Source organism: Peromyscus maniculatus, chromosome 2 (genome assembly GCF_049852395.1).
Source record: "Peromyscus maniculatus bairdii isolate BWxNUB_F1_BW_parent chromosome 2, HU_Pman_BW_mat_3.1, whole genome shotgun sequence".
NCBI lineage: Eukaryota > Metazoa > Chordata > Mammalia > Rodentia > Cricetidae > Peromyscus > Peromyscus maniculatus.
The window spans coordinates 105,455,337-105,469,565 of record NC_134853.1 but is presented as its reverse complement, the minus strand read 5'-3'; the positions used below and the strand labels follow the sequence as shown (position 1 = coordinate 105,469,565).

The following is a 14,229-nucleotide window of genomic DNA, read 5'->3' as shown; positions in this document are numbered from 1 at the left end:
AAAATAAATGAATCACAAAAAGCTTGAATTGTTTCGCCATGAGGAAGTGCTGATTGTCATGCGATGTGGAGCGTCCTTTTTATTATTTTGGCAAGAACAGGGACAGTTTTGTCTTGACAAGCCATTAGATGAATACCAGCGTGTGTCACATGAAAAACCACTGATCTTTAACCCAGCTCTGTACTTAACCAAGCTTTGGAAATGAATAGTGAATAAAAGAAGAGCAAAGGCCAGTATACTGTCATTACAGATTAGAGTCTGCTAACAGCTGCTGAACTGAACCCAGGGAATCACAGGTATTGCTCTATAAGCCATCGGAAGTCTTGGGGATGCTTCTTAAATTGTGTACATACACCATACATTTATTTTATATTTGCTCAGGATTTACATTGTTGTAGTCACAGCTAGGGGGGGAAAGCCCCCAAGTGTTTTCTCAGGGCATGAGAGCCTTAGCACAGAGTGCTATCCTTTACATAGCTTCTCTGTTCCCAGCCACAGAGGGGCTTTAAGAAACCAGTGAGTCAAAGAAACTAAATATTAAGAAGAAAAGTAAAGCTGGGCATGGTGGAGCACACCTTTAATCCTAGCACTGGGGAGGCAGATGCTGGTGGATCTCTTGAAGTCAGCCTGGTCTATATAGTGAGTTCCAGGCAAGCCCAGGCTACATAGTGAGACATTGTCTTATATATATATATATATATATATATATATATATATATATATATATATGATTTCTCTTTTAAAACACACACGCACGCACGCACGCACGCACGCACGCACGCACGCACTCACGCACGCACGCACACACACACACCAAACTATAGTCTATTCCAGAAGCACATGCAAACCAGCATTCTTTGATATGGTCCTTCAGTAACTGTGGACTTCAGTAACTTTTACATCAACATGTAGTTTTGGAGGAAATAGAAGGAAAGGCCAGAATTTACCTCACTGCCTAAATATTGAAAAGATAGTAACATTTTAAGCAGCCACTTGTGGGAATCATTGCTTCCAGAGCTATCAGGAAAGAACACACTGTCTTACTGGGCTGGTGGAATTGCACTTGGCCTCCCTGTGGTCTGGTTAGCCCCCACTCACTGAAATGCAAATTCTTTGTGAACTAATTGGATCTCATTGAGGGCACTTGCACAGTGTGTAGCTATGTACAAAAAGGTTTTAAAAAGTAAGAATTTTCTGTAATTACAACTTTTAATTACTATCCAAATTACTGATACATAGTACAGGTTTAGTATATATGCTTGAATTTTTAAAATATTACTTAGAAACGTGACTTATGGAATATTTGATAAGGCTGGACCAGCCAAAAATTCTAGGAACAAATGTTTAGTTGTAGCATATATAAACTGAATTTTACGTATTTTTTTTTAATTAAGGTTTAAGATTTAGAATCTTGAAGGCAGTTGACTGTACTGAAGGCATATTGATAGTGCAGGGTGTTTTTTTCCCCCTTTGAACATTTTTAATGTTCAAACATCACCATCCTTTCCAATGCTGTTTCCCCTAACCTTGTTCAGTCTCCTGGTCTTACGTTACCACTGTAAAATGCATTTCAGAGTCTTGTGTTTGGGTATTGTCGCTGTGTGGTGGTATGAGCTATTCCTAGTCCTACACATTCTTCAGGGGCTTGAAAACTAGTTGGTGCTCTGTGGAGTTTACACAGCCCACCTCTCACTCTCAGCAAATGTGAGCAGAGTCATGTGACCTTTCATGCTTGTGATCCCTTAACCTGAAGTACATGACTTAGAATCAGGGAAAAAGAAAGCAGTCATTGTGAAAATGTGCCTCGCTGTAAATAACTTGGATACAAATTATTCCAGAGAGTTACTCTGTAATCTATAGAGCCAATGGAAAACCTTAGAAGGTATCTTAGCACCTTGGTTTTGTTGTTTGTTTGTTTGGGACCTGTGTCTTTAAAATGATTCAAGTCTCTCACTGGCTACAAGATAAATATGAGATCAAGGAATCTATACTTGCCCTGTGGAAATGAATGGCAAGTTCTCATAATATATTTTGGGACTTTCTAGAAGGGTCAGATTTTTATTTTCTAAAACTTATTAAAAAAAGAATGACAGAAACTTAAATTTACAAAGCATAACACACGTTCTCATTTTGTGCTGCATTTTAACATGTTTATCTATGGTTAACTCTGGGTTCTTGTTAGTATAACAGAACTTTCACTCTTTTTTAGCTGGTCTTAGGAACTAGTTAAGATTCTGCTTGACAGAATCCATCTAGCAGGTACAGTACCATGTAGTGATTGTTGTGATTTTCCTTTTAAATCTGACAAGGCTATCCTGGTGTTTTTAAGGCGTGGCTATGCAGGAATCTTGAGGTAATAGTTATGCTGCAGACCTGTTCAGTTAGACCTTGCAGTCTGCATCCTCTGGGTAGCATTTTGTCCGAGGACTGCTGCCTGGGCAGACCGGATTTGGATGTATTAGCTAGTCAGCCTAATAACCCTGTACAGACTGTATTGATTTTCTAGGAGAGAGTTTATGAACTAAATAAACTTGGGGTTGGTGTCTTAATAAACTGCTTCTCTCAGTCTGTCACATTTAGTTATGGAGCTGTGCAGTTTAGGGGGAAAAAAGGCTAATTCTGTTACAGATTGTTCACAGCAGGGTCTCCAAATTAGCCCTTTGTTTTGTAATGCCACCTTGCTTGGGCTCGAGTTGAGCACATTTCTCAGTTTTGCCCTAATGAGTTGCAACACTGATAATGTGGCTGATGATCTTTCATTGATTTCACTATCACTTGCTTGTCTGGTAATTGATCCGTTGCTGAGCCTCTAGTTAATTATATCGGCTTTGACATGGCCCGGTCCATGGGGAATTTCAAGTCTTGCAGAATAACAGTTTTAATAAAAGAGTCTATTACTGCAGGTGCTTGCTGCTGCATGCCAGTTGATTTTTGTGGTGTGTGTGTGTGTGTGTGTGTGTGTGTGTGTGTGTGTGTGTGTGTGTGCATGGTGGGTGGGTGGGATTCGTGGGAAAGAAGAGGATCTCAGAACTGAGAGAAAAGGGGTGGGGGCTGGAAAAATAAGAAGAGGGAGAGTGAGGAAGTGGGGGAAAGCACTGGGAGAGAGGGAGAGAGCAGGAGAGGCGAGAGAGACCACGCAGGCAGGCAGAGCGATACAACAGTGCTTGAGTGGAGCGAGGAGGAAGCTTGCTATTGACAGTGTCCTTAAGCCTCCCACAAATAACAGCCATTAGTGGGAAGGTCAGGAGCTGAGCAGGCAGCTTGACTGAGGCACTGAGTGCCACTTCAGAAATCAAGAGGCTAGCAAATTTTAGAGGGAGTTAAGTGGGTAATAGCAGGAAAGGTACAGTCACCATTGACAATTGACTCATAGGGGCTTTTCCCGCCCTCCCCTGCAAAAGAATATTTTTATTGACCACAGGTGGACTTAATATATTTTAAGGCAACAATTCTTTGGTTGCTTGTTTGTTTCCTTTCAGATATTGAATTTGCTTCTTTTGAGACTTTTTTGTGCTTAATGGTGGTGAACTGGAGGGAAGTTTAACAGAAAAGCTTTCAGGAGATGTCAGTTCTAGAAGGGAAGGCACATTTGTGTCAACACAGTGTACGTTTTCTCATCTTTCCTCATTGTCCACTAATGACACAGGGCTGCCATTGAAGCGCTTTTCTGTTCCTTTTGTTGTTTCTGAGAGGAAGGTTTATTGTTATTCTTTAGTTAAGAAGGAGCAAGCAGAGTGGTACATTTGTCCTCAGTGTTTGTAAGTGGCTGAAGATTAATGGTCCTTACATTTTAAGTTTAGGAAGGATGGCTTTTTCCTGCTGACTACTTTTATGAGATGGCATGAATTTAGCTTTCCATTTTGAAGTTCCAGTGTTTATGTACAGTGGGTTTTGTTCAGTTCTGCTTTTCCATAAATAAGGTAGATTAAATATTATCTAGTAAATAGATGTTTTATTCTAAAACTAGTTTAATTAAAAATATGACTTGCTATCAAGGTTATATTTCATCAGGCAGGGAAACATAGAATTTTCCATAGAGATCCTAAATGAAAAAAATGAAGTTTTTATATGCATTACTTTTTGCCTGAAATAGGACAGGTTTTTTTTTCCCTTCCTCTTTCTCCTTTTTTTATGATTTAAAAGGATGCTGTAGATGCTTTACCTGAGAACTTTAACAAAGGAATGTATTCTGCTTGTGAGTTTTTAAAAAAATGTATTCATTTTTCTCTTTTGCATTCAGCTTCTCCTTACTGAACCTTCAGTCTGGTAGTTAGTGGCCTGGGGTGCTCGATATTAAGTGATACATATTTATTTTTGCATATGTTTATTGTACATCTTCCATGCTTAACTGGTAGGTTCACTTGCTCACCCTTTAGAATATAAGGTCAAATCTCTGTACATGATTTTCTCTGTGAGCTTATATGTGGTTATAAATAGCTCATCGTGTACTGTGTGACTTGTAGCAGCTATTTCAACAACAACCGAGCAAACTTTATGTTCCCCTCAAGATGACTCCTTGCTTCCATTGTAATTAAAAATATTTAAGCATCACAGTTTTACAAGTGTTAAAGCAAAGACTTATGCTGGATATAACATGTTAGAGCAGAAAGCATTGTTGGGGAAAAAAAAATTCCCAGGGAAGGGCCCTGGCTTTCCCTGGCCTTGTGGACAGTGAGCTTGGCATTGCTTGGAGTGTGCAGGAGTATGTATCTGTCTGTGTGTCTGGAGAGAGGTTGGTGCAGGGTGTCATTTGGTGTCTGGCCGTGGAACAGTGCAGTTGACTCCTAGCTCTGCTATCCAATGACATGCGGTGGCTGAGGGCTTGAAGCTGATGGTTGGGTCTCCAGTGCTGCCCGCACACCTGACAGACAGGCAGCTGTTAAACCGAGCCAAGGCAAGCTCGGGGAGTCACAATCTATGCATAAATGATAGGGATATCTGTGCAGAAGGTGCGAAGGCAGCTCTGACCCCCTCCCTCCCCCAGATCTCCCCCTTCCCAAATGAAATGCACAGTTCAGCCAGCTTCTTAACTACACTATACTCCTGCTACTGGCTGCCAAGAAGCTCAAAAAATCCACCTTCACTTTTCAGTCAGAAGAGGCAGAAGTGGATGTGAGAGAAAGAGACACACAGAGAGACAGAGAGCCAAAGAGGGCAAGAGACTTGACTTTAAGAGACTCCTGTACTGACAACTCCATGCAGTTCGGAACCAGAACGACTGCCGCTGAACCAGGGTTCATGGGGACATGGCCGAATACTGATACTAACCTCCTGTTCAGAATGTCCCAACAGGTAAGTTACTTTCATTTTTTTTTTTTTTAAAAAAAGAAACATCGAGTTGTTATGTGCCCTTTTCTCCTTACTACTTTTCTTTCTAAATGTTTTAGAAATTAAAAAAAATACCTATTTTTTTCCCCACAACTGTGTTCCTGGAATGTGCACTGTTACTTCATGGCTTCCCTAAGGGCTCCTTAAGGAAATCAGGGGAAAGGACATTGAAGTTAGAGAAAGAAAAGGCATTTGTTGCAAAGTTTCACAGTGTGCAGCCTGGGTCCGGCGAATCCTTAATTTATTTCTTTGTTTCCCGTTAAAAAGGGGAAAAGCCACTACTCAACCAGTGTATCTTTCTGACTGAGTGCAAGACTTGGTCAAAGTGTCTGCCGTCTCGAGAAGTCGGTCTTGCGGCTGAACAGTCATAAAACGCGGGCCCCTCGCAGCAGCGGGTCTGACTTCTGGTGCAGAGAGCAGCTGGACTCAGACCTGAGCAAGGCTGTGCAGGCTTCCCTGCCGGCCGGGTCAGCCCGAAGGGCGGGCGGGCGGGCGGGCGGGCGGCAGGCTGCGCTCCTGCTTGCTGGCGGCCTCGGTGCCGGCTCTCTCGGTGGCTGCGCTCTCCCCGCGCTCCCCCGGCCGGCCGCGCGCGGTGCAGCCCGCTCGGCTCGCCACCCGCCCGCCGCCCGCCGCGGTGCACTCACACTCGGCACGGCCCCGGCGTCCTCCCGGAGCTGCTCCTGCTCCTCGCTCAGCCGCAGCCCTGCCGGCAGCTCGGTGTCTGCCCTGCCGGGAGAGCCTCCCGGTGAGCGCCAGGCCAGCGGACGGATAATTAATCACCCGCGGCCGCCCGTACCAAGCGCTCGGTGATTCGCGCCCGGCGCGCCGGGCTCCTCTTGCACAATTGCTGGCTCTGTGGCTCCGCGGGGGAGCGAGGGTAAGAGGAAGCGAAGGGGAAACAACCCAGAAACTTTCCTTTTGGACTGTGCTCAAGTGAGGGAGGGAAGTTCCCTGGTGCCTCCCTCCTAGACACGTCTTGCTTTTCAGAAGCCTACACCAAACCCATACAAAGCAAGAGTTAGTTTATTATCCACGCAGCACCAGAGTAGTACTGACAAATACACTGAGTTGTTAAATAGATGGCGGTTGTTTAAAGATTGGTTATTGCCCCACTCGTTTAAAAAATACTGCAACAGCTTTTTTAATAGCCCTCTTTTGTATGTAAGAGTTCCCGGAAATTGAATACTTTGGGGTAGATTTTAAAATGTTTGGTAATGAAGTGAAGAAAACCATTTGCAAGGCTGTAAACTGTCACAAGTTTAGAAATAACATTTGCCAAAGACGGTGAATAGAGCCGGGCTCTTGTAACATTTAATTGGTAAACTGTTTTATCAACCAGTTTTACATAGGAGAAATGTATTTGAGTAAGGTGTATTTTGACATCCTGTAGAGGGACCCTGATAACTGCTGATACAGTAAGCTGAGATTTAAATGCAATCAACATAAACCCAGTAAGCAACTCTTTATGTGCAGTCCCATTCTTTCGAATGAAAAGTTCCTTCCTTGTCTAACAGAGATGCTCCTTGTCCTTGCAGAGTGCTTGGCGAGGTGTTTTTCTGAAGCACTTCTGTCTGGGTGGCTGTCTTGTGTTTTCACTAACCTTAGAACCTAATAAAGTATGCCCCACTTTTAAATTTAGAAATCACCATCGGGTTTTGCTTAAGTTAGTGGAGTGTGTATGCATGCCTTGAAAGGTTAGATTGCTTTAGGTTTTTCCCTCTAGTGAAAAAAGGGTTAATAAAACAGATAGTGATCAATTGATAAATGGCTATTGAACCACATAGATGGTGTTAGATAGCTTCTTTAGCACTAGCCCATTTCCAGGTAAATTTGCATCTAAGGAGACTTTAAGTGGTGAAAAACATTTAAGATTTTTTAAAAAAGCAAATTACATGAAAAATAGGTCAGAATTATGAAAATAATTTAAATTGCTCCTAGAGTTTATATAACCAGCCTATCATGGTGGTTTCTGTGCAGCTGTTTGGGGGGTGATAGAGAAATCTGTTTTGTGTGTACCTGTATGAATGCATGTGTATAGTGAATGTCAGTGACTGTGAGGAGAATAAATATATAGGGAAGGGATTTATGCTTAATGATGCCTATTAAATAGAATACTATAGCAAAGGCTGAAAATCACAATTTTAAAAAATATTGTGATCAAACTATCTGTGGTTTATTATTTTTGTTGTTGTTTTGATGTAGTTGGTGATACAAAGTCTTCCATTTGCTTTCATGGTTAATATTTACCTTCTGTGCATTTTGGAAGTCATGTAAAAAGGGGTATGAGTTCACATGTGTGTATGTGTTTTTCTTTTTCAACATTATGTAAGCTTAAATTCAAATTGTCTAAATATAAAAGTCTATGCTGTGCGTATTTAATGTTTGTTTCCCTTATGTATAGTTCTTCAGCAGTGCTGGTTCAATGTGTGTGTGTGTGTGTGTGCGTGTGTGTGTGTGTACACGTGCGTGTGTGTGCGTGTGCATGTGTGTTATGTAAAACACTTCCTGAAATGCTATCTCTTAATGCCAACAATTTTGAAAGATAATAGTTTCAATACCCACATAAGCCAGCTTTTGCTAAAGATAAAAGTTTTTTCCAGTTTAATCAGGTATGCAGAATTCTATATATCTAATTTTTAGGACAAAAAAGGGGGGGTTAGATGATTATTTTAGTGTCTAACTAAAAATTTAGCTCATGAAGTAAATAAAGGATAACAACTAATATTTCATTGACTACTTTGTTGAGCATTGGACGAGACTGACTAGTGGAGTCTGTGTGAGGTGTGTCAAGACTGAGCTGTGGCGAGCTCACCACATATGGTGTTTAGCTGTAGAAAACGTAGTTTGGGAATGTCTGATGAACACTGAAGTTTAATAATCTAGAGCTGTATCTTCTAAAGGTGAGCTAGGAAGGTAGTTGGAACAGTCTTTACCTTGTATCTCACCTGAATGAAGTTAGATGTCCTTAAATGTGAATTTTACCTTCTGTCTAATATTAACAAATGATTTAATGGTCCAGAAACTCAGACGTGGTGGAATTAAATGTGTTTCCCTTAAAGCTTTAGATATGGCTTCTGGACTTCATTTCCCTATCTTACAATTTTTCTCTAACATTGAAATATAATTTTTTTTTTAGAAAAAGAATATTTTCTTGTAGAAAGGTATTTGAGAACCTTAAAAGGTGTAACTTGACTTTTGTAACTGAGAGTTCTGGATTCAGTTTGATCAGTTACAAATCGATAATATCCAAAAACCATTTCCACTTTTTCCTTATCTCCTGTAGCCCAAACCTTATTTTGCTCAGTATAGATTGATAAGGTATTGTTAAAAAGGAAGGGGGGGAGCGTGTGGTAGCAGAGAAAGGAGCTTGTTTTTGGATTTTTTTTTAATCAGACCTTGCAATACTATTTTTCTACATGTTTTATAGATATTTGTGTATTTCAGAAAGTAGCAAATAAAATTCTTATAACTTGCCCCAAGAAAGGGTATAGTTTGATTTATTGGAAATCTTTTTAAGACATGACACTGTGCAGGTAAATAGTGATAGTGCATTTTTGTCACGTATTAGCAAAGGTGCTTGTGCCTTTTATTATTGCTGAGGTATACTTAACCTGTTTCAAATAAAATGCAGATCCCTTAGTAAGGTCTCTTTTCAGAGTAGAGTGAAATACTAAGTTAGAATTATAAATGGCTCTGTGCATCATTATGTAGTAATTTAGGATTCACCCAATGATGTAACAAAATTAACAACATAATTTCATTGTGAAACTGTGTCTTATTAAAGAACAACTGTCTGACATTCTCTTACAGTTGCTTTATTTAACTTCATGCAGATATTATTAGTAGTGACATTTTTCTATTGTGCATTAGATTCTCTCATTAGCATGATGTGTTAGTTATCACCAGAGAAATCATCTCCTAGATAGGTGAGGGACAAAATCGAGAAAGCTAAAAATTAAATCAGCGATTTACATTAATACCAGACCATCTGCTCACCAGAGATAGGGCAGAGTAAACTTTTTGACTCATATGAAACCTAGCACTTTTCTGAGAAATGAGTTAAAAATATATAAGAAATACATAATAGCATTCTTGAACCCATTTACAAGCGTGCTCTATAAGAACTTTTCTTCTAGTAGTCCTTTACTACTTCCAATTCATCAGGACACAGTGTCAGTCATAGGATTTGTATTTAAAATGAAAACGATGATTTTTTTTCTCTTCCTGTCTTCCCAACCCTCCAAAAATAATTTGAACATTTAGTCACCAACAATTTTAAAGAGTCATATACAGTATGTCTTGCAAAGTCAGATGTCTAAATTTTATCTTGTGGCTTGGTTCTTCTTTATAGGCCATGCAATATATTTTTATTCTAAAGCTTCTCCCTCAAAAAATAGACACCCTTTTTAACATAGAATGAATAGTTTTATTTAATCAGAGTCATGAGTAAAGCAGTTGATAGTTAATGGTCTTTGAAAATGGCTCTCATTACCAGGCAGAACCCATCCCTAGGTTACCCTCTCTATTTTCTATTTCTTCCTTTTTAACTTTTCCTTCTTCTAGTTGGTGTGTTTGGATTATTATGTCCTACTTAAAAAGGATTAAATTGTTGAAAATTGCCCTTCTGCTAACATAAGTGTTTGTATTGGGTGGCAGGTAGTTCTAGCTTGTTGAATTTGCATGCTGCTTGCTGTTTCAGCCCCTCCTCTAATTTGAGGTGATGTGCTTTATTTTGAAATTTCAGTAATAGGTACATATTGAAATGTAACCATTGACATTCATTTTAATACTATAGCATACAAGTAGGAATATTTGGATAATTGTTAGACTAGTATTGAACTGGAAATGGTAGCAAAGATGCAGGTACCTGTGTTTCAGCCTTGACTTCCAAGTTTGTGTTAGCATGCAGGCTTCACTGAACAGGAGCTGGGTAGTGTGCAATGAAATGGGAATGTAGGAGGCCATGTACATACGATAGTCCATGTATGTGTTACTGTAACAGAGCATGCACAAATATATTTTCAGATGTGTATGTAGACATATTAACTCCTTCACAAATTGAAAGCTTATTTCCAACATGCATCAATTAAAATGAATTGGAGCATAGTTGAGGATAATTGTGAAATTATTTATTTCAACTTTCTGTTATCTGTAAACAAGTAGCATATCATTTGTAAAGCCCGTTTTTTTCTAAGGTGAGTCAAGTAACAGCAGTTGAACACTAAGTCTGTAAAAAGAATGAATGTCTACACTAGTGGGCATTTTTAGCATTTATATTTCTAAGTGTATCTTTATATTCACTGATAGATACAAGTGGACATAGCTTTATAGAAATTGATTCGTGCAACAGGACAGAGTTAGCCTTCCACTGTAGCACAGCTTCCTACTCCTGTGTCAGGGATAAGACCATGACAATTCCTCCTTTACATATTAGGTGCTGAGCAAGGCATCTCTGGGAAGTTGGGGCAAAAGTGAATGGGTCCCAGCCAAGGCAGGATTGCAAGGATTCCAGTGATAGTGAAAGCATTCAAGTTTGCCAGGTCGCTGTGACACAAAGAGCTGATTCCAAAGGAACAGTCCGTTACAGATAGTGAGATGGCGTCATAGACTTCAGTGAAAAACAAAAATCCTAGTATTTCTTCTTCCCTACCTTATACATTGCACATACTTACTTAAAGGGAGACATAGTGGACATTGCTGTGGTCAGTCTTCAAGGCTTTGAGAGCATATTTCTTTATAGGCACGTGTAGGTAATGCTTGTGTACAGCTAACTTGGTAACATGGACTAGAATATATATCAAAAAGTATAAGGAGAAGAAATTGGATTGCTCTTTATCCTGTATTTCTAAGTAAACTACAGTGTTTAGATTGTTTTAGGGGCTAACTCCTTTCCCCCCAGAGTTTAGTGAGAGAACTTGTGGCCAGAGGGAAAACAGTGAACCGTGGGACACCTTTTTCAGTGAAAGTCATTTTCTCTAGAATTCACCTTTTGTTGTTGAAAGAACATGGAGTATAATGGTCCCAGGGGTTCTTTCCTTGGAAGGTTGGAGCCTGGTGTGATGTGTGTAGAAGCATGAATTCTGCTCCATGTGCAGATCCGCTTGAGCCTTTCATGATACACATTTGCTGATCACTAACCACTGTTCTCTAAGCTTTGGCCAGAGGAGTGTTTGGGGTTGGAGGGAATGATTGATGTCACCCACATCTGCCAAAGCTGATGCCACTCTTATTTCCAGAAGAGCAGCTGGCGTCCACATTTTGCTAGGTGCCTCCCATCCACTGAAGCACCTGGGAAGCAGAGGCAGAGGGGCTCAAATACCCTCTCGAGGAACTTTGGCTTCCAAGAAGCTTAAGAAAAATAAAGAAAGAGGGGCAGAGTAGGAACAATAGCTTTGAGATACCGTTGTACAAACAAAATAAGGTGCAGAAGGAGTTTCCTGTAGAAGAGAAACTAGTAAAGACACACAGCAAATAGAATGGAACAAATTACCCCGGGAAGGAGAAGGACTGTGTGCCTGTGACATCACCAAGATGAAGCGTGGGGCTGTGGCTCCAGCCCACATTTCCCTCTGAGCCCGAACTGTACAGCCTCTCCGTCCCCAGGCTCAAAAGCAAGTTTAGAGACTAGGAAGAAAAAAATAAAAGTATTGATTCTTCTTTAATTTGTACCTTCCCTGTAGGAAGCCTCACAGATTTTACAGTGTACATTTAACCCTCCAGTGAAGCATTTATGACTGGAGTTGCCTTGGGTGAGGACAGAGAGCAGTGTCATCTTGTTGGGACACAGCACACATCTTTCTGTGCCACAGAGTGCAGAGATGAGAGAGCGCTGTCTCCGTCTGTCTTCAGAGCTTCCCTTAATGGGAATACTACAGGAAAACAATGCATTACTCAAACTGGCGAGTTCAGAAATCAAATTCTCAGCTTATTAATCATCATTCTAATTAAGAAAAAGAATTGATCCTTTAACAACAATATAATATCCTTTTGTTTTTCTTTAATTAAGCCCATCAGTTTCTCATTTCTCTCTGTAAAGGAAGAATAATGTTGGACTGTAGGAAGTTACTCATTGAAACCACTGACTCCCTTGAGCACATCTGACATCTTACTTACCCAGTCCTTTGGAATTATAATGTTGTTTTGCTACTGTCTTTAGGGTTTGTGTGTCAGAGAGGGGTGTTGAGTTATAAATCTTGTTCCTGTTTGGCTGATAGACATTTACTTAATGGCCTAAGTACAAGGTTAGTTTGTTCTTACTTCCTGTTTCCTTTCTCATAGACTTAATTTATTCCTGACTTTATTCCCTTTTCCCTCGCATTTCTCTTATTCATAAAATAACTTCCTAAGTTTTCTGCTCTTCTCCTTAATGGGAAGGAATTAAACTGTGCTTGAAAATAGCAGCTAATCTGTCATTCTGACAGAAGTTCAGGAATTTGGTGCCATCCTGGCATATGGATGGTGAGGACAGGGACCTAGGACTTGTTGCTCAGAGGCTCTGCTGATAGATACACAGTCTGATCCTTCACTTGTGTGAGAAAGATTGCGACAAAGAGACTTCGCTTACTTTTCTTCTGAGAGTATTCTTAGATCTATCATTTTATATACTTGGACTTAATACCACAAAGGGATATTTTCTTAGAAGTAGGAAAAGGTAGAAAGAACAGGGCCACCAGTGAAAGATGTGACCGATGTAAACTGCAGCTAATAAGAGCTAAGACATGGAAAGGAACAATTGAAATGATAACCCAGCCAGTGGAAACATGATATTATGAAACAGATATTTAAAACATGTGTTGTACACATTTATCACTGTTTTGCATTTCATAAATTTAACTCATTGTCTTGAAGTGGCATAGAGGTTGTTAAAAACCACAAGATTAAAACCACTTTTGTAAACTGGAAAACTACGGCTCCCAGCGTTTACCTGCTGTGCTTGTGTGTGGCTGTCACGGATTTTTCACCTTTATTAAGGTGCCTTCCGGTGGCTATTGGTTCTCTAGACAGTTCTTTAGGATTTACGTTTGATGATCATAGTGTCTGAATGGGGGGCTTGAAAAGAAAAACTTGAGGATAATGAGTATTTTACCTGACAAAAATAATTACTTTCAGCTGGCTTAACATAATAACAAAACTAATATTAAAATGAGAACCTCCATTAGCAGAGTTTTAATAATGTTTTTTTTTTCTCTCCTTCCATGACAATTAAAAGCAAGGAAGCTATCATTGACTTACGTCATTAGGATGGTTGTTTGGGACACTTAATCAGGCATGAGCAAAGAAAACTGCCTAAAGATGTGCCTTCTCCCAGTGCCAGAGGGCAGTGGATCAGGGTTGCTGCCTTGTAAGATACTGTGACATTGTATGCTGAGCATATTCACGAGAGTATCCCCTCAGAGAGAATGCTTGCAAGCATGATGATTCTTGACCTCATGTCAAACCCAATTCAGCCTCAGCTAGGTTACTAGGACAATGTGTGATATTGTTTTTACTTTGTCCTTTCTTTTTTATATATAAAGATTAGAGTACCAGATAGAACTGAAACCCAAGTCCTGCTCTGGACTTTGGGGACAAGTCTTATTGTTTTTCTATAGAAAATGTTACAAAGCTTATAGCTCCATGCAATTGTGCATTTATATGTGATGTGTAGACACACAGACAGTGTAGGCCTGTTGGAGTGTCTGGTTGAAGACATTTAAATGATTTATTTGAGGGTATGTTTATTATTAGCTGCAAGGAGTATATGAGTGCACATATGGACAGACCACCCCAAACAAGCGTCCCCACCCCAGGAAGAGTGTCCCTATGCATAGCTTTTTGCCCCTTCCCGTGTTATGGATGAACATAGAGCCTTACCTCAGAGATGTGAGCTTAGATTTTTAAATGAAGTTCAGTGTCATTGAG

The 14,229-nt window shown here is 40.1% G+C and overlaps 1 protein-coding gene across 4 annotated transcripts in view; it reads left to right on the top strand.

The window, feature by feature from the left end:
* Bnc2 (basonuclin zinc finger protein 2) overlaps positions 1-14,229 on the top strand; it is a 405,775-nt gene that overhangs the window by 119,796 nt on the left and 271,750 nt on the right. For all 4 annotated transcript variants that reach the window (XM_015994929.3, XM_076564461.1, XM_076564460.1 and 1 more), the window contains one exon: positions 5,092-5,292. In XM_015994929.3, coding sequence (XP_015850415.2) covers positions 5,092-5,292 — 201 coding nt within the window. The remainder of the gene's footprint in view (positions 1-5,091; positions 5,293-14,229) is intronic.